At 63.7% G+C, this 23,513-nt stretch overlaps 5 protein-coding genes across 26 annotated transcripts; 3 read left to right on the forward strand and 2 right to left on the reverse strand.

Annotated features, from left to right (window-relative positions):
* On the forward strand, positions 1-1,995 carry METRN (meteorin, glial cell differentiation regulator). The gene is made up of 4 exons (XM_030300934.1): positions 1-98; positions 247-647; positions 1,536-1,595; positions 1,685-1,995. The coding sequence occupies exons 1-4, from the start codon at positions 1-3 to the stop codon at positions 1,993-1,995; spliced, it is 870 nt and encodes a 289-aa protein (XP_030156794.1).
* A 3,345-nt stretch (positions 1,996-5,340) lies between these two features.
* ANTKMT (adenine nucleotide translocase lysine methyltransferase) lies at positions 5,341-6,781 on the forward strand. Of its 2 annotated transcripts, XM_030300932.1 has the most exons (5): positions 5,341-5,594; positions 5,791-5,895; positions 5,988-6,128; positions 6,341-6,391; positions 6,528-6,781. In XM_030300932.1, exons 1-5 carry the CDS (start codon positions 5,433-5,435, stop codon positions 6,747-6,749), a joined length of 681 nt encoding a protein of 226 aa, XP_030156792.1. In that variant the 5' UTR covers positions 5,341-5,432; the 3' UTR covers positions 6,750-6,781. The 2 variants fall into 2 exon arrangements, with proteins under 2 accessions (XP_030156792.1, XP_030156793.1); XM_030300933.1 differs by lacking the exon at positions 6,341-6,391.
* On the reverse strand, positions 6,778-11,515 carry CCDC78 (coiled-coil domain containing 78). Of its 18 annotated transcripts, XM_030300927.1 has the most exons (14): positions 10,905-11,510; positions 10,519-10,605; positions 10,359-10,445; positions 9,998-10,123; positions 9,809-9,865; positions 9,618-9,685; positions 9,414-9,492; positions 9,184-9,309; positions 8,762-8,949; positions 8,523-8,694; positions 8,295-8,383; positions 7,285-7,351; positions 7,108-7,208; positions 6,812-7,011 (listed from the first exon to the last, which is right to left on the reverse strand). In XM_030300927.1, the coding sequence occupies exons 1-14, from the start codon at positions 10,962-10,964 to the stop codon at positions 6,900-6,902; spliced, it is 1,419 nt and encodes a 472-aa protein (XP_030156787.1). In that variant the 5' UTR covers positions 10,965-11,510; the 3' UTR covers positions 6,812-6,899. The 18 variants fall into 18 exon arrangements, 15 of the variants coding, with proteins under 15 accessions (XP_030156778.1, XP_030156771.1, XP_030156773.1 ...); XM_030300918.1 differs by lacking the exon at positions 7,108-7,208 and having other exon boundaries at positions 6,778-7,011; positions 10,905-11,511; XM_030300912.1 differs by having other exon boundaries at positions 8,762-9,309; positions 10,905-11,512.
* A 114-nt stretch (positions 11,516-11,629) lies between these two features.
* Positions 11,630-14,816, forward strand: HAGHL (hydroxyacylglutathione hydrolase like). 3 transcript variants are annotated; one of them, XM_030300734.1, is made up of 9 exons: positions 11,630-11,738; positions 12,226-12,362; positions 12,711-12,775; positions 12,866-12,983; positions 13,071-13,179; positions 13,257-13,360; positions 13,591-13,692; positions 14,042-14,121; positions 14,385-14,816. In XM_030300734.1, the coding sequence occupies exons 2-9, from the start codon at positions 12,258-12,260 to the stop codon at positions 14,530-14,532; spliced, it is 831 nt and encodes a 276-aa protein (XP_030156594.1). In that variant the 5' UTR covers positions 11,630-11,738; positions 12,226-12,257; the 3' UTR covers positions 14,533-14,816. The 3 variants fall into 3 exon arrangements, with proteins under 3 accessions (XP_030156594.1, XP_030156595.1, XP_030156593.1); XM_030300735.1 differs by lacking the exon at positions 11,630-11,738 and having other exon boundaries at positions 12,037-12,362; positions 13,594-13,692; XM_030300733.1 differs by lacking the exon at positions 11,630-11,738 and having other exon boundaries at positions 12,039-12,362.
* A 35-nt stretch (positions 14,817-14,851) lies between these two features.
* On the reverse strand, positions 14,852-22,083 carry CIAO3 (cytosolic iron-sulfur assembly component 3). Of its 2 annotated transcripts, XM_030300731.1 has the most exons (12): positions 21,979-22,083; positions 20,685-20,780; positions 19,843-19,986; positions 19,432-19,564; positions 18,793-18,927; positions 18,383-18,501; positions 18,031-18,160; positions 17,279-17,351; positions 16,956-17,090; positions 16,646-16,783; positions 16,062-16,219; positions 14,852-15,826 (listed from the first exon to the last, which is right to left on the reverse strand). In XM_030300731.1, the coding sequence occupies exons 1-12, from the start codon at positions 22,042-22,044 to the stop codon at positions 15,588-15,590; spliced, it is 1,566 nt and encodes a 521-aa protein (XP_030156591.1). In that variant the 5' UTR covers positions 22,045-22,083; the 3' UTR covers positions 14,852-15,587. The 2 variants fall into 2 exon arrangements, with proteins under 2 accessions (XP_030156591.1, XP_030156592.1); XM_030300732.1 differs by lacking the exon at positions 16,956-17,090.
* Between the last annotated feature and the right edge of the window lie 1,430 nt (positions 22,084-23,513).

Here is a 23,513-nt window from a genome sequence, read left to right on the forward strand (position 1 = left end):
ATGCCGCCCCCTGCTCTGCTTTGCGCGCTCTGCTGGGGCCTCCTGGCCACCGCCGCCCACGCCGGCTACTCGGGGGACGGCTGCAGCTGGAGCGGCAGGTACGACCCCCCCAAGGCCGCGCCCCCGGGGTCCGGAGAACAAAGTGGACACAGCTGCCGCTGGCTGCGGGGGAGGGTGCAGGGCGAGCGGGCCGTGCCGGGTGGGGACGCGGGCCGCCTGCCTCAGCGCCTCCCGTCCTGTCCCCAGCGGCCTGACCCAGGAGCCGGGCAGCGTGGGGCAGCTGTCCCTGGCCTGCTCGGAGGGCGTGATCCAGTGGCTGTACCCGGCCGGGGCGCTGCGCCTGACCCTGGCCGGCTCCGGCTCCGGCACGCGCTCGGGCATCGCCTGCCTGCGGCCCGCGCGGTCCTTCGCAGGCGCCCAAGTCTTCGCGGAGCGGGCGGGCGGCGCCCTGGAGCTGCTGCTGGCCGAGGGTTTGGGCCCGGCGGGGGGCCGGTGCGTGCGCTGGGGTCCCCGTGAGCGCCGGGCCCTCTTCCTGCAGGCCACCCCGCACCCAGACATCAGCCGCCGCGTGGCTTCCTTCCGCTTCGAAACGCACGAGGACAGGTACCCAGAGCTGCCTCCACAGGCCCACGGTCTTGGTGCCGATGGTGAGTGATGAGCTGGGTGGGGGGTGGACCCATCGTCCCCACTGTACGGGGAGAGCAACAGGCATGAGAGTGAAATGGGTTGTCAGAGGCCACACAGATAGCGAGGACAGGTCGGAGGGTCTGGAAAGGGGGCGGGCAATCCCTCACGATTCAGCCTAGGGAAAGACCTAGCACTGGGCAGAATGGGGGAAAGGGGAGGCCGCGGGGACTCCTGGTCCCTGAGGGGTTGGGGGAGGGGAAGATGGCGGGACAGAATCAAAGCCTCCAGCCAAAGCTGTCCAGGGCTCCCTGGCCCGGCAGTGACCTCCCTCCCCTCCCCCAGTCCAGTACAACAAAAAGTCCAGTGTGCGCCTGGTCACCATGGAGACGCTGCCTTGCCCCCCCTGCAGGGCACCAGGCCCAGCTCTTTACTCTCTTAGAACTTGAAGCCTGACCCCACAGGGGATTTTTCTGTTCTGCACCCTGGCCCCAGGCCAACTACTCCAAAGCCCCTCCTGTCTCCCACCAGGTTGGGCTGGTGTCTTTGGGCGGCGGGAGGCAGCTCTGGGGGCCGCAGGGTTCCCTCGTGCTGGTGTGCATATGTAAGATGGGTGTATGGGAGTGTGCCCCCAGACACCCCCTGCAGGTCGGCGAGTCCCTGTGCCCGCGCGCTGGGCACGGCCCCTAGGCCCACGTCTGTGCCCGCACGAGCGTGCAAGTGTCACCCCGAATACAGCGTGTCTTCAAGATGTGTGTGCCCGCCTGCTCCCTCAGGTCCCCCGTTGCCATCAGGCCGTGAGGGGAGGGTCTGGCGGCCTGCCCTCTCCCTCCTGCCTCTAGCTGGGAGGAGGCCTAGGGGGGTCCAGGAGAGGGCAGGACCTACAGTCGGGATCCCCCCCTTCATGCCAGGTGTCTGTAGGCCCTGCAGCGACGCCGAGCTCCTGCTGACTGCGTGCACCAGCGACTTTGGTGAGTGTCCCCACCGCAGGGGGGTGGGGGCTGGGGTCTGCCCTGCCCTGCCCTGCCCTGCAAGTCACTGGCAGCATGTCTCCCCGCAGTGATCAACGGAACCATCCGCGGGGTTGCCCACAACACAGAGCTGCAGGAATCTGTTATCACAGTGGCAGCTGCCCGTGTCCTCCGACAGACGCTGCCGCTGTTCCGGGTGGGGGAGTCCGGGGGCCAGGCCTCCATTCATACCCCGCTGCGCTGCGGCGTCCGTCCTGGCCCCGGCGCCTTCCTCTTCATGGGCTGGAGCCGCTTTGGTGAGGCCTGGCTGGGCTGTGCACCCCGCTTCCAGGAATTCAGCCGTGCCTATGCGGCTGCCCACGCCGACCACCTCCACCCCTGTGAGGTGGCACTGGACTGAGCGGCCGGGAGCAGGGCACTGGGGAGGGGCTGGGAGAGGGTGGGTGGGGAGGGACAGCCTCCTCAGGGTCCCAGCTGCTTCTGAGGTGATAGCCACAACCAATAGGAACACTGATGTCATTAGCCAGCGTAGATGGAGTGTCCCATGCCTGAGCCTGGGCCATCTAAGCACCCCCCAGCCCCACTGCTCCGATTTCTGCTTCGGAGTAGGACACTGAGGCTCTGGGCAGTGGTGCCTTGTCTAAGGCCACCCAGCTAGTGAGTGGGAGAGTGGCCCGTGCCCGTGCCTTGAAGGCGAGCTGCTGCTTGGGTTGGGGGGAAGCAGGGACCCTTCCTTCCACGTGATCCTCAGCTCTGCTGCTCCTACCTTCGAGGCCAGGTTCTTCCGTAAGTGAGAATGCAAGCGGAAAAAGGGCTGTAACTCCCCAGATCTGAGGAGGGAGGGATCCTTTACTGGGGGACAGGCAGGAAGACAGCACTCCTAGCCTGTGAGGGAAGGCGGTGCAATCTGGCAGGATGCCAGACATCCCTCTGTGGTCCGCTGGGAGCCCAGCAGAGTCATCCTGGCCCCGTCCGATCTTCGGGGAAGAATGGCCCCCTCTGTCCTGAGGGCCCTGAGACGTGCGTAGCATCCGGACATGGCTCATCCTCACGGGAGCGGGGTCTCCTCTGCAGGGTCGGGCACCGTTTCTGGAGGGCAGGGTGATACAATGGGGTCTCTAAGGACCATTTCCCGCCACCAGCCCCCCCGGCCCCATTGTTGCTGCCTCCGCCTTCCTCTTCAGCCTCAGTCACATAAAAGGCCAGGGCAGTTTGGGACAAAGCCCTGTGCGGAGGCTGAATGCCCCTGGGGCGGGGGTGCATGCCAGGGCTTCTGAACCGGGACTGGCTGACTCTGCTCACTCCAACCCCACGCGTTCCCGAGGAAGCCGAAGCTCAGGGTGGGGGTGGGGCACCTGGACTCACAGGCTGAGCCCCAGAAACAGCTTCCCATCCTCATCTGCCAGTCTGCAGTGGGGAAGGAGCTGACGGTGGGCATGGAGGCCAGGGGCCGCCTCATCTTTCAGGCAGGAGCTGAGACTAAAAGAGAGGCCGGCCGGTCTGTGCAGGGCCCAGACACAGGGCTCTTTCCTCCAGATTTGGCTGACAGTTGTGGGTAGGGGAGGCAGGTTCCCAGGGGTTTGCAGCCACCTGCCCTCCTGAGGCTCACTGCCGCTCCCTTCTCCCCAAACTCTCAACCATGGAGTGCTCAGGGTCACGCAGTAGACCTCTCCTGTCCCTTGATATTCCCTCATCGGACAGCTGGAGCAGCCTCGTGGCTTTAAAAACCATCAATGTGCTGATAACCCTGTGTTTTGATCTCCAGCCTGGACCTTTCCCCTGGACTGCAGAGCGTCGTATCCCTGTCTGCCCCCTTCCCCTCACCGAACAGCATCTCGGCAAAGACCAGAGGAGGAAGAGATGGGTGTACTCTCCTGATCCTCCTCCTCTGCTGGGAGGTTTCTGCTTTGTCCAGGCCCCAAGGACGGCTTCCTCTCCAAGGCTATCCTTACCCTTGGTATCTGTCCTGATTCTGTGGTCAGTTCGCCACAGCCTTTCATGGGAAGGAGGCCCCTGGCCACACCCAGGGGTCACTGTGGACTGCCTCCCAGACCACCTGCCCACAAAAACGTAGGGCGGCTGCTCTGGGCTGAGCCCTTGGTTGGACACTGGTCTCTACGCACCTGTCCCAGGAAGTGCCTGAGCCTCCCACGCACACCCTCTCCGCAAAGTGCTAACTTTGCAACTAGTATTCTTTTCATAAGGTGCAGAAAGGGCAGAAGTGGGTGTGGCTAACAGGGCTACAGGAGGCCTGGGGTGCTCCAGGTCATGCCCCGAAGTCTTGGGCCAGGGGCTTCATGCCTGCCCTGGGGGGCGGGGGCAAGGGGAAACGTTGTGGGTGAGCATGTATGTGGGGGCTGTGGGCTAAGGGAGCTGGCCTGTGGGGCACCTCTGGGCATGTGCACTCACACAGGTACGTGCCCAAGTGCTGAGGAGCAGAGCACCTGAGTAAACATGAGAGTTGTGGGGTGTGTGCACAGAGGAGTCTGGTTACGTGCATTCATTCAGTCAACAGCTTTCATTGAGTGCCTTCTAGGTGCCAGGTGCTGCCCTAGGAATAAAACAAGGAACAAAACACACAAGGGTGGGGTACTGTGTAAGCACCCCCCCCCCCCAACTGCCTAGAGCCCAGTGCACAAACTTTCTTTCTGGGGAGGGCCCAGTGACAGTCCCACAGGAGACAGGATCCTATGAGCCACATGGGGCCGACCCTCCTCCCCAGTGCTCATTTCTTGGGAGCATGGCACTGGAGTTTCCTGCCACCCACAGGCGCCTGTCTTTCAGGACTGGGGCCAGTTGGGGACAAGTACAGGCAGGCATGTGAGGCGATGTGTACCTGAAGGTGTGGGCAGGGGTCTTGGGCATGTTTATATTGTCTGATGCTGAGGCTCCTGACCAGGGCCGCGGATGTCCAAGGAGCCAGGCCATGACCTGTGTACATGAAAGCCCCTAACATTCACGAGACATCTCACCCAGCCTCAAGGTGGGATGAGGAGGTTCTGGCTCTGCCACCTGACCCAGGGCTCTGTCCCCCTATTTGTTTCTCCCACCCCCAGGCTTTGCCAGGTCACCTCCGGGAACTCTTTTTTTTTTTTTTTTTTTTTTTTTTTTTGCGTTTTTGGAGAAGGAAGGTGGTCCGCCTAGCTCTTGGGGCTCTTTCTTCCACTCCCGTGGCTGGGCCGGCTGCCAGTCGCTCGACCCCTCATATCCGGCCCCCGTCCGACCACACTCACAGCCAACATGTGCCTTCTCGGGTCAGCTAGATCTCCTGGTCAACCCTACCTCTCAGCTGAGCTCCCAACTTCCGCCGCACCCTCCCCGTCCTGGCCACTCGGGCTAATTGCCTTCAGCTGTGGGACGGGCCCGGGAGGGTGTCCTCCCTGAGCCCGCCCCCGGGCTTGGCTGGCCTTCGGGTGTCGCGGTGGGCGGGGACCTCCACCAGTCTCTCTGAGACAGCCTTGCGGCTCGGGCCGCCCCACACCCCGGTGCTCCCTTCCCGCCAAGCTCCACGGCCGCCCCCCGCCCCCGGCTCCGGCCCCGGCCACGCCTGCCTTGCCCTTCCCAGGGGTCCCCTGCGTGCGCCGGCTGGGCCGGTGCGGCTGGCGGCCGCAGACGTCCCAGTAGGACCCGGAACGCGCGGGAAGGGCGCCGGGCCGCGGCGGAAAGCGAGTGGAAGGCCGCTTCCGGCGCTCCCCCCGCACTTCCGGCGCCCCGCCACTTCCGGTAGGGGCGGGGAGGAGGGCCCCCTCCGGCTTCCGGCTCGCGTGTGAGGGTGTCCGACCCGAGCCCGGGAGGGGCCTTCGGGCGGGGCGACCCTGGGGCGCGCGTCCCGCCGCCATGGAGCAGGACGACCCGGGCGAGGCGCTGTCGGAGCTGCGCGAGCGGCGGCTGGGCGCGCTGGAGCTGCTGCAGGCGGCGGCGGGCTCAGGCCTGGCCGCCTACATCGCGTGGGCGCTGCTGCTGCAGCCTGGCTTCCGCCGCGTGCCGCTGCGGCTGCAGGTGCGGGGCGGGGCCATGGCTGGGGGCGGGGCCCGGGGGCGGAGCCGAACCCGCAGTGAGTGGGAGGCGCTGCCTCTCCCTGGCGGGCCGCGGGTGGGGACCTTGAAAGGTCAGGAGGCAAGCTCTGCGCGTCTCACCCGCCCCCCCAACGTGGGATCAGGTTTGGGGACCCAGCCCCGCTTGCCTCCTTGCCCAGGTGCCCTATGTCGGTGCAAGTGAGCGGCAGGTGGAGCACGTGTTGTCGCTATTGCGAGGCCGTCCTGGAAAGACGGTGGACCTGGGCTCTGGCGACGGCAGGATTGTAAGGAGTGGGATGCGGGGGGGTGTCCTTGTCTCCCCCTCTCGCCAGCGCACCTCCCCACCTTCTGGACCCACAGTTGCGTGTGCCCACAGGTGCTGGCTGCTCATAAGTGCGGTCTCCGCCCGGCTGTGGGCTACGAGCTGAACCCGTGGCTAGTGGGGCTGGCCCGGCTGCACGCGTGGAGAGCAGGCTGTGCCGGCAGTGTTTGCTACCTGCGTGAGGACCTCTGGAAGGTAACCCAGGGAGTCCCGGACCCCCAGGGGCCCCCACGCCTGGTCTCCACACTTCCAGCTCTGGGTTGGCCACCCTGCTGACAACCCCAGGTTCCCCTGCCTGCACCCGCGTGGGCTGGGGCCAGGACTTGGAAGCCACAGTTACCCCAAGCTCACCACACCTCTTCCTCGGCTGGGGCCCCGCTCCCTGCTGGGGTGACCTCTTCTTGCAGGTGAGCCTGAGGGACTGCCACAACGTGTCTGTGTTCCTGGCCCCTAGCGTGGTAGGTCTGGGGTTTGCTAGCCCCAGGGGAGGCCCCGGCCACCCTCAGTGGAGGGGTTGGGCCTGGAGGAGCTGGGCAGGGGCAGTTGTATTCGATCTTGCCCACCCTGTCCTCCCTCCTGCTCTCTCTCCCACAGCTCCCCCTGCTGGAAGACAAGCTGCGGGCAGAGTTGCCCGCAGGGGCCCGAGTGGTGTCGGGCCGCTTCCCCCTCCCCACTTGGCAGCCTGTGGCTGTGATGGGGGAGGGTCTGGACCGTGTCTGGGCCTATGATGTCCATAGTGGTGGGCCAAACGGTCAGGCTTCCCCAGAACCCAGTTCTGCCTCAGTCCCTGGGGCCCCCCGTTCTCAGGTTGGCTGACCACTTGGACACAATAAAGACTCTGGACTACACGTACTGACTCTTGTTAGGTGGAGGGTTGGGTGGCATGACCCCTGCCCGCAAGGGGGTGCTGTGAGGAGGGTTCCATGCCGGCTGCGAAGAGTTCTGCTGAGTGCATTTGACAGCTGGCTAGCGGCTGCGGGTCTTGGAGTGCTGGGGCTTGACTGGAGGGGTGGCCCCCACTTTGCAGGCATCCTCTGTACCCATTAGCTTCCTCAGCCTCAGGATCTCTTGTTTGTACCTGCTCGAAGGAGTCAGGCTTAGTCACCTGCCTGGCTGTGCACAAGCCCTGACTCTCTTGCCTGGAGCTGAGGCCCTCAGTTCACTCCCAGCCCACCTGCCTAAGTGCTGGTCCACATAGTCCTGTAGCTCAGAAAGTTGCTCCTCAGCCATCGTGGCCCGGACTAGTAGCTTTGCCCGCTCACATTCCAGCTCTGCCTGGCATGGGGAGGGCAGAAGCTCTGAGGCAGGACAGAGTGTGAGGAGGGGTCCCCAGCCAGGCCTTGCCCACTACCTGGGTGCCACGGGAGAAGTCCCGGAGCTTCTGGTGGATCTGGGCCCAGGAGGCAGGTTCCTGGCCCCTGGGAAGAGAGAGGGAGGGGCATGTATGAGGGCCAGCATCAGGCCAGGTGTTGACCAATGATCATGCTCAAATTGGGGCACCTAGATTCCTGACTTGCCTGCTGGGAGCCAGTGCAGGACTGCATGGACCCACCTGTCCACTTTGGGCCCCGCTTGGGCCTTTGAGCCATCTGTACAGGAGGACAGCCCTCCCTGTACAGGGACTCAGAGAGGACTAAGTCACGAGGTAACATAGTGACCCCAGTGCTGTATGGATGTTGATGGAGGACTTCCCCCATTCTAGGGGTTTGCTTCTCGAAACTTGGAGTTGCGCTGACACAGTCCCTGCCCACTGTAGTCAGACACACGATCTAGAGGCAAGGGCTGTGAAAGTCACCAGGCGGCCCGCCCCTATCCCGTCCTGGGGCCAGGGCCTCTGCTGGCCATCCCACCACACCTCTTCATCCTTCCGTCCTCTGGGTCTTGCTGAAATGTCCCTTCCTCAGGGTCTGTCCCTGATACTTCTATTTTTTTTTTAATTTTTTTTAACGTTTATTTATTTTTGAGAGAGAGACAGAGCATGAACAGGGGAGGGGCAAAGAGAGAGGGAGACACAGAATCTGAAACAGGCTCCAGGCTCTGAGCGGTCAGCACAGAGCCTGACGCGGGGCTCGAACTCACGGACCGTGAGATCATGACCTGAGCCGAAGTCGGACACTTAACCGACTGAGCCACCCAGGCTCCCCTCCCTGATCCTTCTAGTCACGGTTAGCCCCTCTCCTGTCAGGTACCCCCTTCACCCCAGGCACTTGGCTTTCTGTGATTGTTGATGCCCCTCATATAGACCGAGACCCAAGGACACAGATGGGCCTCCCTGTTCTCCCACCCCGCAGTTTAAGAGTTGGGGGAATAAATGAATGCTCTCCCCGCAGATCTCCCCAACACCCACCCCAGGGTACTCACTGTGGCTCTGATGTGCTCCCCTGGGAGGCTCCACTGGGTCCCTTCTGTAGGAACAAGAGCAGCGTCATGAGCCCATTGGACTGGAAAGGCTGTGTGGTAGGAATTCTCTGTCAGCTCAGTAAGGCAGGCTACTCAAGGGTTGGACCTTTGCTGAGCCTGTCATGGGGCTGGGGTTTCTTCTGGGGCTCTGAGCTCCAAGGCCAGTGTAGGGCAGCAGGGAGAGCCCACCTGGGCCTGGAGCTTCCAAAACTTCGTCTCCAGCCTGGCCTGGTTCTCTGGTAGGTGACTGAGTTTGGTGACCAGGTGCAGAGGCAGTGGCTCCAGGTCTGAGGTGGCTGCATCAAAGGTAGCCTTGGGGGTCCAGGGTGCCCCACTGGGCTCTGCCGGCACCTGCTGCACACTAAGCCACATGTCGGGTCATACAGGGCCACCCCACCCCCAGATGCCCGTCTCAGGGACGGGCCCACCTGTGGTTGGCCAGCAGCTCCTCATGTCTACGGCTCAGATCTGCCAGGCGCTTGCGGTAGGCGCGAGCAGCCCGGGCCAACTGCTGTTCACGGCTGCGGTGTGCTGCCCGGATGTCCTCCAGAGTGGTCTCCAGGAACGTCCTAAGGGCTGCGGCTTCCGGCACCTGGCCGGTGCGCTTTGCAGACTCCTGGAGGAGATTGGGCGGGGCTGGGGGTGGGGGTGGGGCCAGGGCTGACAAGGGCGGGGCCTGGTTGGGCCCACACTTCCTCCCACGGTTCCCTCTGTGGAGCAGATTAGGCCGTGCGGCAGGCCGGGCCCACGGGGTCTCCCGGAAGCAGCCCAGCGCACTCGGGCCAGGCTTGGGCTCCGCGGGACCCGAAGCCTCCCACCCAGCACAGGGCCACCCCCAGGTGGTGCTCACGGTCACGGCTTGGGCACATCGCTGCAGCTGGATGGCATACTCTTGGTTCAGCTTCTTGAGCTGCAGCTGCAGCTGGGCGTTCTCCGCCTCAGCCTGGCGGAGCTGGCCCTGGCAGGCAGACAATACCTGCGGGTGGAGGCAGCCTTGAACCTACGCTCCACGAGGTGGCCCTTTGCTGACGTTGGAGGACGCCCATCTACCAGATGTCAGGGGATAGGGCTGGGCCTCACCATGGCTTGTGTGGCCAGTCGCTGCCCAGCCATCCTGGCCTCCTCTCGGGCTCCCTGCAGCCGCCGACCCAGATCTGCCCTGCAGATGTGGGCGTCAGGCTCAGCTGGGCTCAGGGCGGGGCCTCCCTCTGCCTCTTGGGAACAGCCGATCTGCGCCAGGTGCCCTCCCGGATCCTCCCCATCCCGGGTGAGGCAGCCACTCACACGCGGGTCTCCAGTGCCTGCTTCTGGGCCCTGTGCTGCTCCAGCACTCGCTGCCATTCCCCCTGGAGCTGCCGGGTACACAAGGGCTGGCTGAATGAGACCCCAAGCTCTGGGCCCCTGGCCTTGCCCAGCCGCACCCTGGGCTGGGACAGATCTGCACTAATTCCCAGGCTAGGGAGCTGCACACTCACACTGTTCCCCAGCTTCTGTTGTTCGGTCTTAGGGGTCAAAAAGTCCTCAGGCTGTGCCTGTACAGGAGAGCCGGTCCCAACCTCACTGCGCCCCTGTGCACCCCTGTTTGGCTCCCCGCCGCCCAATCCACCCAGGCAGGCCCTCCATGCACTTAGGGTGACCTGGGGTCTGTGGTGGATGGAGTGTACCTGCTCCTGGGCCTTGTGCCCAAGCCCCTGTGCCAGCTTCTGTCGGCGCCCCAGGTCAGCCTCTGCCGGGGCTGCACAATCTCCATGCAGCTCCAGCTCCAGCACCCGGCTCTCCAGCCGCAGGACCTGCAGGGTGGCCAGGGTGAGCAGGTGCGCCTGCCTGCCCGGACACCCGGGGCAGGTCAACATCATCTGGACCCATGCAGGGCACCACAGCACACGCGGGAGAGGTGGAGACACAGGCACTCCCTGAGTGTGTACAATCACATGGGGTGCCCCTGGACCCCTCCCAGCACTGGTCCTTGGTATGCCCCCTCCTCCTGTGTGTTCAGGGCACATGTGGGCACACATCAGCACCCACCTCACTCTTCAGCTCGAAGAGTTCAGCCTCGTGTTGCTCCTGCAAGTGATGCGTTGTGATCTGCAGGTCAACCAACTCCTTGGAGATCTGTGGGTGGCCAGAGTAAGAGGTGGGGTCTGTGGGACCCCTCCTTGCTAGCACCCCAGGGCCCCACACCAACCTGCAGCCGCTGCTCCTCACTCAGTTGTAGATCTGAGGGAAGCTCTGTCTTGAGGCTGGTTGTCCAGTCCTCGGCCTGCCGCAGAACCTGGGGAGGAACCGCCCACCCGCACCCCCCAGGTGGGTCTCAGGCCTGGGCTGTGGCCTCCACTCCCATGGAGCCACCAGCCATGCACTCTTCCTCCCTAATATCCCCTACACACACACACACACACACACACACACACACACACACACACACACACACAGCCTGAGTGAACTAGGCAGTTTCTCCCATGGCCAGGATCAAATCCAGGACATGGCTACCGGCACCCTTCCTGGCCTTTGAGGTGATGGGGAGGCACCCTGACCCCATGACAGAAGCAGGAGTGTCCTGGAAGGACTCACATTCTCAGTGGCCCAGGGTGGGGGCTCCGGCCTGGGGCCTGGGGCTGCCGCATGCTCCATAAGCAAAAGGAAGTCTTGCCTACTGGCCTGTTGCTGCAACAGAGACTTGGGGCGTTGCTAAGGCCTCTGTTGGTCTCCTGCTGGTCCCCGGTCTCTGAGGGCCCCACCCACGAGGGCAGTCGGGAAGAGGAAGTTCGGTGGTGGCTGAGGAGGTGGGGAGGGGGACTCTCTCAGCTCATTCCATGGTCCATCCTTTTTGGTTTTCTCCTCTCCGAAATGCAGACCAGCACCGCTGCATTTATCCTGGGCGCAGATGGAACCAGGAGTGCATGAGAGCGCCCATCCTGGGAAGGTGTGAGACAGAGTGACCGCTGCTGTTAGCGTTTTTCTCTCGCAGAGTGCCCTGCTCTACCGTGGGGGTTCACACACTCAGCAGGCGCCCCCTGTGTGCCTGCTGTTTCTGGTCGGACGCTGGGATGGGCAGGCGAACAAACTGCAGACTCTCCCACCACGAGCCTGAGGGAAAGGGACGCAGACATTCCAGTTAAGGGCTGGGGGTCTCAAGAGGACTGGCTCAGCTCCCGAGCCGGGAAGGCTTCGCGGAGGACGCACCGCAGCGCCCCGCGTGGCGGGGCCGAACGTGCGTGCGGCCCCCACCGGGCACGCGCGCGCCCCCGCCTGCGCACGCTTGCTCCCTGCGCCGGGGCGCGGGCCGTTGGCGGCGGCCAGGCGGAGCGCCGCGCTCCGCTCGGGCCCTGTGGATAGTGCCCTGGGCCCATCTCTGTCCCGCTGTCTCTCAAGCGGTCCGCGCAGTCGGGGGCGCAGCCTTTGCGGGTAAGGGGAACATTTCGGGACCCGTGTCGCGCCGTGACGGGAGGGGGGCCCGAGGGGCGGGGCGGGCCTGGAGAGGGGCGGGGCCTTGACGAGGGGCGGGGCTTAGGCAGAGCGCTGAGCGGCACCGGAGGGCGTGGCTCAAGAGGAAGGCGGAGTGAGTGGGGCGTGGCTGGGGAGGTCCTATCGCCGCGAGGGGCGTGGCCTGAGCGTGGAGCGGGGACCGGGCCCGCGGCGGGGGGCGGGGCCTGCGCAGCGGGCGGTGGCGGCGTTGGCGTCGCTGGGGGCTGGCCTCCGCACTTGGCCGGACCGCCTGAGCTTGGGGCGTTGGCTTCCGCGCCGGTCCTCCGGGAAGTCCACGGAGCAGGGGGCGGGCTCCCTTTCTGGCCCCTGAAGTGTGTGTGGAGCTGACCCCTCCCTCGCCCAGCCCTGCTTTGAGGGAAGCCCCCTCCCAGGGGAAGGGGCTCAGAAGCGGGGGGGGCCTCTCTAGGAGAAGACGCGGGGTGCCTGGACTTTGCGACCATGAAGGTCAAGGTCATCCCTGTGCTCGAGGATAACTACATGTACCTGGTCATCGAGGAGCACACGCGGGAGGCTGTGGCCGTGGACGTGGCCGTCCCCAAGAGGGTGAGGGCAACCTGTGGGCGGCGGGGAGCGCCGCTGCGGGCCTAGGCAACTTGGCCCCCGAGGGTCCCCCCACCGCCCCGACCACCCTGGTTGGAGCAGGCCTTTCCCCTATTCTCTAATCTGGAGTCTGCCCTCAAGTTAGGACCACGTCACCTCCGTTTTCCCCGTTCCCTGGTGCCTAACTGTTCTGTACGCACGGGGCGCTCAGATATCGTCTGCTGGGTCTCCCCTACCCCTACCCGCTCCTGGCCTGCCCGGCAGTCTGTGTACATCACACCTGGCGCCCTAGCGTGGGTGGGGGGCGGCCACCTGGCCCGGCCGAATCTCCCTAACTCCCATCCCTTTCAGCTGCTGGAGATCGTGGGCCGGGAGGGGGTGTCACTGACCACTGTGCTGACCACCCACCACCACTGGTGAGCGCGGTCGGGGCGGGCCGAGGCGCGAGGGCATCGCCCCTGCCCCACCCCGACCCGCCTGTGATCCTGCTTCCGCCCCGTCCGCAGGGACCATGCGCGGGGTAACGCGGAGCTGGCGCGGCTGCGGCCGGGGCTGGCTGTGCTGGGCGCGGACGAGCGCATCTGCGCGCTGACCCGCAGGCTGGTGCACGGCGAGGAGCTGCGGGTGAGCACCGGTCCGGGGGCGGGGTGGGGGGTGGGAATGGCGCCGCGGGCCCTCCCGCGTCACCAGCCGCTTGCCCCTCTGCGGCAGTTTGGGGCCATCCATGTGCGCTGTCTCCTGACGCCGGGCCACACCTCCGGCCACATGAGCTACTTCCTATGGGAAGAGGACTGTCCTGATCCGCCGGCGGTGTTCTCGGGTACTGGTCGCCCCACCCCACCAGCCCCACCTCCCTCTGACCCCGCCCCACCTTCCCTGACCTGCTCTCCTCCCCAGGGGATGCGCTGTCGGTGGGTGGCTGTGGCTTGCGCCTGGAGAGCACAGCTCAGCAAATGTATCAGAGCTTGGTCGAGACCCTGGGTACGCTGCCCCCGGAGACGGTGAGCCGGCATCCCTTGCCTTCCTGCAGGGTCCAGACTCCCTGCACAACCTCCACACTTTGTACCTGCCTCGTGCCAGAGATACAGAGTGAACCTTAGCCAAGGAGTCCAGGCAGATCAGGCCTGGGGTTCTGGGGTCCAGGGAGGGTCCAGGCCAGCCCCGGTGAGCGCCTTCCCCCATCACTGCCTGTGGCAACACTGTGCACCCTCTGAGTGCCTCCTTTCTCCAGAAGGTGTTCTGTGGCCATGAGCACACGCTGGGCAACCTTGAGTTTGCACAGAAAGTGGAGCCCGGCAATGACCACGTGAGGGCCAAGCTGTCATGGGCCAAGGTGCGGCCACTCCTCTGAATGGCGAGGTTTGGAGGGTGGATGAAGATTGGGACGGAGGAGGGGCACTGCAGGGGGAGTCAGGCATGACTGGCCTGGAGTGATCAGACCTGGCTTAGCCTTGAGTATCCTGCTGACTGAGGCTCCTATTGGTGAGGGGAGGGATTGGTGGCCTCGGACAAGGGGCTGGCCAGCTGGCAGAACTGACCCAAGGGTGGCTGCCCTCAAGTACTAGATGGGGCGAGGCAGCCCTTCTTCTGCTCCTGCCCCCAGGAAGGGGCGGGGCTGAGTGGAGCGGAGTTGTCTGGGGCTCTCGAGACAAGGCTGTGACAAGGGCCTGTGGTCATTCCAGAAGAGGGATGAGGACGACATGCCCACAGTGCCATCCACCCTGGGCGAGGAGCTCCTCTACAATCCCTTCCTAAGGGTGGCGTGAGTACTGGTCGGCATCCCAGGCCTTCTTGTGGGGGCCCCGTGCCCACTCCAGGGGCTGTCCCACCGAGCAGGCTGCCTGAGGGTCGGCCTGCTGGCCTTGAGCCCGACTCGGCAGCCACTTGGGCTCTGCAGGAGGTGCCAGGGAACTGGTTATTGGGCTGACTTGCACCAGGGAGAGGCTGCTCATTAAGTGTCCTCTGCCAGCACCCACCCGGCAGTGTCCCCAGGGAGAGTCCCCACGGCGCCCCCTCTCCCCGCAGAGAAGAGCCTGTGTGCAAGTTCACGGGGAAGGCGGCCCCGGCCGAGGTCCTGGAGGCACTCTGCAGGGAGCGGGCAAGCTTCGAGCGGGCGGCTGAGCCCCTGCAGCCACAGGCCCGGGCTCTCCTGGCACTGCAGTGGGGGCCCTGAGCACACCCCAACAGAAGTGAGCCCCAAGTGGACCCACCGTGCGGCCCGGCAGCACATCTCTTCTCCTTCAACCCTCGGCACATTGAGCCCACAGGAGGGTTGCGTCTGGAACCTTCCATGGCCCCACCCAGCTGGCTGTCTGGCTTTGGAGGGTAGGCACCCTGGCAGGGGACATATGAGGCCCCTCTCTGGGGTGCATATGAGCCCTGAGACCTGGGTGTTCGGGAAGCAGCCTAGTGGGGTGCGCGGGGCTTTTGAACTTTGAATAAAGCTTTGAAAGACTTTTTTGATGCTGGTGGATGCTCTCAGAGAGAAACCATCGGGAGAGAGATCCCTTTATTAGACTTGGAACTTGGTAAGGAAAGGCCCGTGGACTCAGCCTGATCTGTCCTCTCCCCCACTCCTGTAAGTGGAGAAGGGACTTCGTGCCTAGTCTCAGCGGTCTCTCTCACAGAGCCTGCTTCCCATCTGGAATTCTGCCCAGAGAACGCAAGCTGTCAGGTCCCAGAGGCCATGCCTGGCATCATCAGTGCCCAGTCCCAGGTGGGGCAGGTGCTGCACCCCAGCAGGGGGTGTCGCAGGCTGGGCGCCCTTCTCCTGCCAGCATTCTACACCATCCAGCGCGGGTAGGGTTCCTCACACTGGGCTCCAAGTTTGACCGGCCCGGCAGGCGCAGCCCATCACTGTCCTTCACAGCCTGGCTTCAGTGGGAGCCTGGCGCCTACTTTTGTTCTGCCTTGTGCAGCCCACGGGACCGGCTGAAACCCTCACACACTTGGGCCACAAGGCAGGAGTGGCCAGCACCCTGCTCGCAGAGCTGGGCCTGTGGGGAGGTTCTGGGACCTTGTGGACCATCTGACCTCCTGCAGTGGGCAGTCAGGACGAGCACACCTGTCCTGGCTAGGGGTTCTGAGGCTCGTTTCTGTATGGGCTCCGGCACATCCCCACGGCTGACGTCCGCGTTTTGGGGGTGGTCCCCGGGGTCTCGGGACACGACCTTCCCGGGAGTCCGGGTGCGGGCTGTGGCGGGCCTAGAAGGCTGGCACGGAGGCCTCCTACCACCTGATGCCGAGGCTGGAGCTGGCCTTCTCCACCGCGTGGTAGCTTGTGTGCAGCAGGCGGCCAGCGCGCTCCGAGCCCTCGCCCTGCAGCCAGCACCGGTACAGTTCCTGGATGCCAGGTGCATCCTCCGGCGCCTCTGTCCTGACCATGCTATACAGCGTCTCCACGCGCTGGAGAAGCTCCTTGCCGGGCGTGTTGGGGGCCTTGAGCTGGCCTCCGCCGTTCAAGCAGCCTGTAGCAGAGCAAGACAGGTGAGCGCACGGTGACAGGGAGGATGCCTATCCCGGGGAGTGGGGGAGGGGGGTTGGGAAGCACAGCACGACCCCCTCCCAACACCGGCCCTCCTGAGCCTCCTGACCCCCGGGCTCCGCCTCCACCCCTCCTGCCCTGGTGAGACACTGCCCACAGCCCTGGTCCTGGAAAGGGCCCCCGTGCCCTCTGGGAGAAGCGGGCCCCACCCCAGCTACCTGCGGGGCAGGCCATGACCTCCACATAATGGTACGGGCAGCGCCCTCGCTTGAGCTTCTGCACCAGGTTCTGGATGTTGCGGAAGCCATAGGCCGCGGCAAAGTGCAGCACGATTTGGCCCTCCTTCTCCAGGGTCACCTCCTGGAAGTCCTTGTTCCTGGGGGGAGCACAGGCCAGGCTCCCTCGGTACCTGCCCCTGCAGGCACGTCTGCCACCTAACCGGCTCCTCGGTGGAGGACGTGGAGGACAGGGATGCGAGGACAGGGTAGAGAGCTCGCTTCCGCCGTTAGGCAGGGGGCCTCAGTGTCCCGATCCTCCCTCCCAAGAATGGCCGTGAGGCGTGGCGAGGTCGCACAAAGCCCCCGGCCCTCCCTCCGTGGAAGGGAGCATCGTGTCGGGACACACCCTGTGCCAGGCGCGCCACCGTGGCCTTGGGGCTCTCACCCCCTGGGGTGTGGGCAGGGACGCGGACCGCTGGGTGGGGAGGCCGGTTCACGTGAGCGGGAGAGGAGGGCTGGTGCCCTGGGTCTTCCCCCACCCCAGCCTGCTGCCCTGTCCCCGTGCTCCAGCCCTTCCCACTGACCTCAGGGGTCTGTAGGTGATCTCGTCCACGTGGATTCCAAAGAGCTCCCGGGCTGCGTGCTGAAACACGTGCTCCAGGTAGCCCCCTGAGCCCCCGCCCCGATGGCTGCTGGGCTCCTGGGCAGACACACTGCTGCACCTGGGGAGCAGAGCATGGCCTCGGTGGCAGCGGGAGCTTTCGGGTGACCTTTTGTCACTCCCATGTGAGGGAGCTGCTTGCTAGATGGGAGAGGAGTCCAGAACCCCCAGGGCCTTTGTCTGCGTGTCAAGAGGAAGCTCAGGTGGGAGAAATCGTTCCTCTGTTGAGTCACCTATTTGGGGAGCTCAGACGTGTGTCAAGTTTGGGACAGCTCTGATGACCATCAGTGCACTGTCCGTTGGCCAGGTCATGAACTTGACCACCTCTGTGTGCACTGAGACCGGCGACAGGGCGGACGCGGACCCGGCTAGGAGGAAGTCACGGTGGAGAAGAGGAAGGGAGGGGACGCAGAGCTGAGGTCCATCTGGGGACCGTCTACCCCCACGCCCTCACTGCTGCTGCTTGCCAGCGCGCCTGCAACCCCCCAACCCACACGTCGAGCTCCCCGACGCTGGATTCACGTTCTCCCCTCTGCTGCAGTGGGTGGTGACTTACAGACTGTCCAGGGGGGCTGGCTCCAGTTCCGAGAGTGAGACCCCTTCTTCTTCCAGCAGCTTGAAGACTTCTCCTACGATAAGACCCCAGCACAGGGGCGCTTCAGCTGAGATCTCAATCAAAACAGAACGCTGAGGAAACCCGCGTCATCTGCATCCCCGGCAACCTGTACCTTAGCTCCAGAGACCCGGATGTCCACCTCCTGGCTTATGGGTGGAGGGCCAACCTGGCCACTGAGGCGAGGAAGGACTCCACATCTGAGGACCCTCAGAAGAGCCAGCCAGCTCCCCAGACCCGCAGCCCACCCTCCACCCTCCCAGCAGCGTGGCGGGGGGTGGACATACCCATCCCCGGACCCGCCGCAGTGTGGTCGTGGCTCCCCATGAGGTGGAGAGGGGCCTGTGTTCATGCAGGGGGGCCCCCTCCCCACCCCACTGTCTGGGTTCCTGAGCATTTTCTTTTCTGTATTTTAAGCACTTGGGAGACTGTGAGGCTGCTCAATTCAAAAATGGGGTGACTGGCCCATGTGAGTCAGAGTGCAGGACGAGAATCCCCACCCGCCTCTTCACGCAGACCGTTTTAGAGCAAACACCCGGCCCTTTGGCCACACGTCCCCCAAGACAATGGAACAGCTGTGAGGTCTGATCTGGCACCCAGGGGAGGGCCACCGGCTGCCTCATGCATAGGGGCTGGCAGCTCCAGCCAGAGGCTGCGGGCAGGACCCGGGCAATACCACTACGTGGGACCCACACCTGTGGTGACAACACAATCCACATCACGAGTCTGGTAGTCCTGGCTGAAAAAGTCTGGTCTGGAAGCTTCCAGCTTTTTGTCATAGCAGGGCATGACCGTCACGTGGTAGATCCTGTCCGGGGTCAAATGCTGCAGGGAAATGTGGAAATGTGAAGTCGCTGCCTGACCTGATAGTAAAGGAGCCCGCAGGATAAGGTGGGGGGTGACATCACAGGCGCGGCCTGGGACACAGCCGGCCAGCGGCCAGGATGGGACCGAGATGCCTCGTGTGGCCATGTGGACATTGGAGGTCTTGGCTCATCTTTGAGAACAATGGCAGTGAATCGTTCACAGCTGGGATATTCTTGTTACCTGCTGCTGGGCAAAGAAGTCCTTGACCAGGGAGCCCATGACCTGCTGTGGGGACCGAACAGTGCTGAGGTAGGGGATGAGGAAGCTTCCGTGCGTCTTCTCCGCGTAGCAGATCCAGCCTGAGGCCGACACGGGGAACAAACGGGGTGTCTGAGCAGCTGGGCAGGGAGTGGCATGACCTTCTGGGGTGCACCGGCTTGTACGGGGAGTTTTGGTCCCGTTAAAGAATGTCCCTACTCTGCTGTCACTGCCGTGTGCTTCCAGCATCTGTGAGATCACAGTCTTGGGGAACTCGGTGACCCCAGGTGGCTCTCAGGGCAGCTCCTTCTGCCGAGGCGGCCATTGTGGCAGAAGCCTCGTGTGGCCCCACCCAGCGTTCCCGTCCCCCGTGTCCCACAGCGTGAACACACCTGGGCAGGCGGACGCAAGCACAGGCAAGGCCTGCTGGGAGTCGGCCTGTCCTCGGAATCTCTGCACAAACTCTCGCTGGCTCTCAAGGAGACTGAAGTTCCTCGAGAAGGAGGTATCGAACACGTAGTGCACCCCTGCAACACAAGCACCCGCCTCACCGCCACGAAGCGTGGCTACATCGCAAGGCCCCGATCACGCCCCTGGGAGCGGGGACGCCACTTTCCAGGGGCGCTTCAGCTGTCTGCACAGCGGCTGTCCGGGCCAGGCCACACCTCTTGTGCCCGCCCCATGTCCTCCCAGGGCCGCTCCTGGCTCACAGAGATCGACCAAAGTCTTTGGGAGCCAGAGCGTGACAGGGGACCAGGGAAACGGGCCTCGAGGGTGATAGTTTAAAAACAATACAAGGGGGAGCAAATTCCAGAGAATTCCAGGAATTCCAGACTGGAGGAGGACAGCCACGATTCAGATGGCTGCCTCTTAAAAGGCTCAGCTCTCATTTGTCAAACCCAAACTTCATACTGAAGTCAACTCAGAACAGTTTCTGGTGCGTTTGAGTTCAGTGAGTCAGAGGCCGGGGGAGCCCCTCGCTGGACCCCGCACACGCTGAGCTCAGCACGCACGCGAGGTCTGCTGCCTACCGATTTTCTTAAAGAATGCAGTCAGCTTCCTGGCAGTGTCTGTAGGGTTCAGCCCGAACTGTGCGGCCAGCGATGCCCTGGACTGGGGCGAGACGGACACGACAACCAGCCTCTGCTGACCGGGGGCCGCCGTCTGCAAAGCAGAGGACACATGCTCACTTGCTGTGTTTTACAGACTCCCAGGGGGCCAGCGCTGGGGGAGTGCGTGCTGCCTCCGGCAGGGCGTGTCGCTTCCACGTACACGCAGGGCCCCACACCCCGGTGTGAAATCCTGACCAGCAATTCACGGGCATCCTGCTGACGAGACCTACAAGAGGCAGGAGGCACCAGATGGGCTGCCCTTGGCAGCAAGAGCAAAGCACACTGGGGCGACGTCAGGTTAAAAAAGTCTCAAAGACGCCCACCACTTACCTTATTGGCATCTATAACCTTCCGCAGCTCCTCGTGGCTTTGCTGAGTGATGAGCACAGTCTCTGCCGAGGTGACACAGCCACTGCATGCCAGGCAGTCATCCAGCGAGATCTTGGCCTTCTCCAGCTTCCGGGTCCCTCCATCCTGGAAAGCACAAGCACTCGGGACTCAGAGGGTCTCTACGCAAGGACACGAGCACTCAGCATAATGGAACCTGAAGGAAGCCTTTATTCTCTGGCTCACAACACCGACAACCAATGTGGTAGGAGGCTGGCTTTGTGTGCCACTGAATTTTTAAAAATTAAATATTGGTTGGGGCGCCTGGGTGGCTCAGTCTGTGAAGTGTCCAACTTTGGCTCAGGTCAGGACCTCACGGTTTGTGGGTTCAAGCCCCGCATCAGGCTCCGTGCTGACAGTTAAGAGCCTGGAGGTTGCTTCAGATTCTGTGTCTCCTTCTCTCTCTGTCCCTCCCCTTCCCAAGTTCGCTCTCTCTCTCAAAAATAAACATAAAAAAATAAAAAGAGAGTGTCAGACGCTTAACCAACTGAGCCGCCCAGGGGGTCCTTAACTGGAAAATCTTACAGAATTCGAACTCGCGGTGGCGGTGGAGGAGAGGGAAGGGAAGACAGGAACCACCATCTGCAAAAAGAGCCCCCCCCCCGCAGCTCCATGTTCTGCCTCTGTGCCCCTCCACCGCCACCCCAGGCACCATCTCTGCCCTCCCAGCCGTGACGACAGTGAATCTGACCACTCTGATGACAGCGAAAGGTCCCATGATCTCCGTACCTGTGACTGGACGGAGCAGCAAAAACAGGTGTTTGGTCATCTGGGCTGGAACTTACCTGAGTGACCTGGAAGTAACTGCCATCGTCTTCGATGTGGATCTTGGCCACGCCGCTTCCCGATCTCTTATCCACCTTCATGGGCTTGATGCAATCCTGTACCAGGAAGAGACCCCAAGTGGGGGCCCGAGTGTGTGGAGGTTACCGAAGAGGAGGGGACCACCACATGGGACAGGGGTGCTGCCCGACTCTCTTCCTGACACAGCAGCAGTCATGGCAATACAGCTGTCACCCTGCTTGCACAGGGGCACACGTTCTAACCCCTGCCAGCACTGAGGCCTACTCTGCAGCTCAGTCAGGGGAAGGCGGCCTTAGCTGGGCCTACACACTAAGGCACCTGTGGGCACCACCAGCCCCGACCTTTACTCCGTTCAGCACAAACCGAAGGCGTGGCCACACATGGAGAGCCAGTGTTACCCTGGCTACCAAGAGGACGCCCAGGAATCACCATTTCTGCATCGCTCCAGGAATACTTGGAGTCCCCGCCTTGCCCAGTGAAATGTTCTTTTTCTCTTCAACTTTCGAGTTCTTGCCCTTTCTCACTGTCACTACAAGAGTCTCTCTGGCCATTCCCTTCCCAGAGATGATCAGCCCCAGAAAGCCCTGGTGGGGGGGGCCCTGTCCAAGCTCATCCCTGACCTCGGAGCTGTGACCAGCCCCATGCCCTCCTCCTCCCAGCCCTGTGTGTCCTGCCCAGCCAGTGCAGTTGATAGGCAGCTACACCAGAGAAGGCCGCCTCCCGCTTTCAAGTGTACCTGACCTGTACCCTTTAGGGGCAAGCTCTGTCTTCCTCCCCAAACCAGCACCTAGAACGACCACCGCCCCCCGCCCCAGTCACGGTAGGTGATTCCAAGGGACCTACTCCCCTGCCTTCCAAACTGAGATGGGATCATTCCCCGCCGTCTACCAGAGTAAGCGGACAGGTTCGTCCGGCCTCGGTCCTGAGCCGCCACTGCCCGGCTCCCTCCCGCTTCCTGCTGCCCACTCGGCACTCCCGTCCCCCGGTCGCGCCGAGGACAGCGTGATGACCCGAAACGACTTGTCCTATTGGGCGCTGCGGGCTGGTGACCTGGCCTCGCCTCGCCTCGCGGCACAGGAACCCGGCTCGGGGCGCCTCCATCCCTGGCCTCGGGTCCCCATCGGTAGGAAGCTAGCCCGAGCGCCAGAGGCCCGGGGGGACGCGGGCGGGGAGTCTGGGTTCCGATCTCGTTTTTCAGGGAAAGAAACCGAGCGGAGGGGAGTCCCCCCCCCACCCCCCGCCAGGCACGGCCGCCACCCACCCGGGCCGCCCCACCTGAGACGGTCCGATGAAATCATCCAGGTCTGTCAGCTGCAGCACCCCGCTGAAGGGCGACGCCATGGCGGCCGTACTGCGGCTGGACGCGGGGCGCCGACGTCGCCAAGCGGCGCGAAACTGCGGGACTGTTCCGCCACGCTGCCGGAAAGCGACCCGCCTGGCGCATGCGCATCCGCGTCCCCCCGGGCCGCGCGCCCCCTGCCGGCGGGGCCCGTGCCGCGGGGGAGCGTGTCACCTTCCCGGCCTCCTGAGCGCGGGCGGAGGGGCCGCCAGGACCACAGTGTCGCCTCCCTCACCCAGGGCTCACTGCCGGCGGGATATGCGGCCCTGAGTCCTTGCCCTGGGAGCTTGCAGAGGCAGCGGCCTTGCTATACTTGGTCGCAGAGGCGCTCGAGACCCCAGAAGGGCGCCTGGCCACCCCCTGGGCGTGCAGTTCCTGTTGCAGAGCGAGGGAAATGGAAGTGACAGGGCGGGCAGCGCTCCCCACAACTCGGCGGCTCCGTGCGGAGCTTCTCTCACGGGCTCCGACACCCTCTTCTGTCATTTTGGAGACCAGCTTGGGAAAGCGCCGTTTCCCTGTAAGGTTTGGTAGCGCGACGCGGGACTGCTGCTGGCCAGGCTCGGGCCCTGGGCCGTTATAAATCGTGTCGAGTCCAGTTTTATTGCCACTACTGACCCCTTTTTAGTGGGGCTTTCCAGACACCTGCAGGAGTTGAGTCTGGCACGTCCCGGTGTTCATCTCGTGTTTCTGAGGGCCCAGCCTGGCCTGTGCTCCCAGTCTCCTTGCAGTACTTAGCCCAGTGTGGACTTGAGTGCTGCTGACTCCCACACCTGCCTGTGCGTTTTCCTCGAGGCCCAGGGACCCAAGGTCCACCGGCGGGGGCAGCATCCTCGGGCCCCTGCAGCTGCTCCTCTTGGCTGCCAAGACAGGACTTTCTTCTACAACAGCTGGGGCAGGCTTTCCGTAGCAGCTACGGGAGCTCCGCTTCCAGGCCCCTAGGCGCCACCCGTCCCCTGTCCTGACAATACCTGACCCAGGTCTGAGACTCCCAGGCCCCCAGGCGCCACCCGTCCCCTGTCCCGACAATACCTGACCCAGGTCTGAGATACGGTTCCTGAAATCTGAACAATCCTAAGCGATTCTTAGAAGTGGGCGAGCCCCAACCAACCTTAGTTTCACCGAAATGCCCCAGAGTAGGTTTACAAAAGACTCGTGAGAGTAACAGTGGCATTGAGGTGGGGGCCAGGAATGAGGGCCCGTTAGGAGTGGTGGAGAGGATTTACACGGGAGGGGCCCTGGCTGAGGCTGGGGGGACAGGGAGGGTTCTCCCGACGCCGGGAAGGGGGGCTTCAGCCCACAGGTGTGCAGAGCTGGGGTCCCTGCAGGGCGGGCTTCCTGCCTCCTTCCCCTGGAACCCAAGTCTGTGGGAGCGAACCAAGCGGAGCAAAGGGTGGGGGTGGATGAAAGTGGAAGAGCCCACGCGTCCATCGGCAGATGAGTGGGTAGACGGGCGAGGACTCAGCTGTAAAGC

Source organism: Lynx canadensis, chromosome E3, assembly GCF_007474595.2.
Source record: "Lynx canadensis isolate LIC74 chromosome E3, mLynCan4.pri.v2, whole genome shotgun sequence".
NCBI lineage: Eukaryota > Metazoa > Chordata > Mammalia > Carnivora > Felidae > Lynx > Lynx canadensis.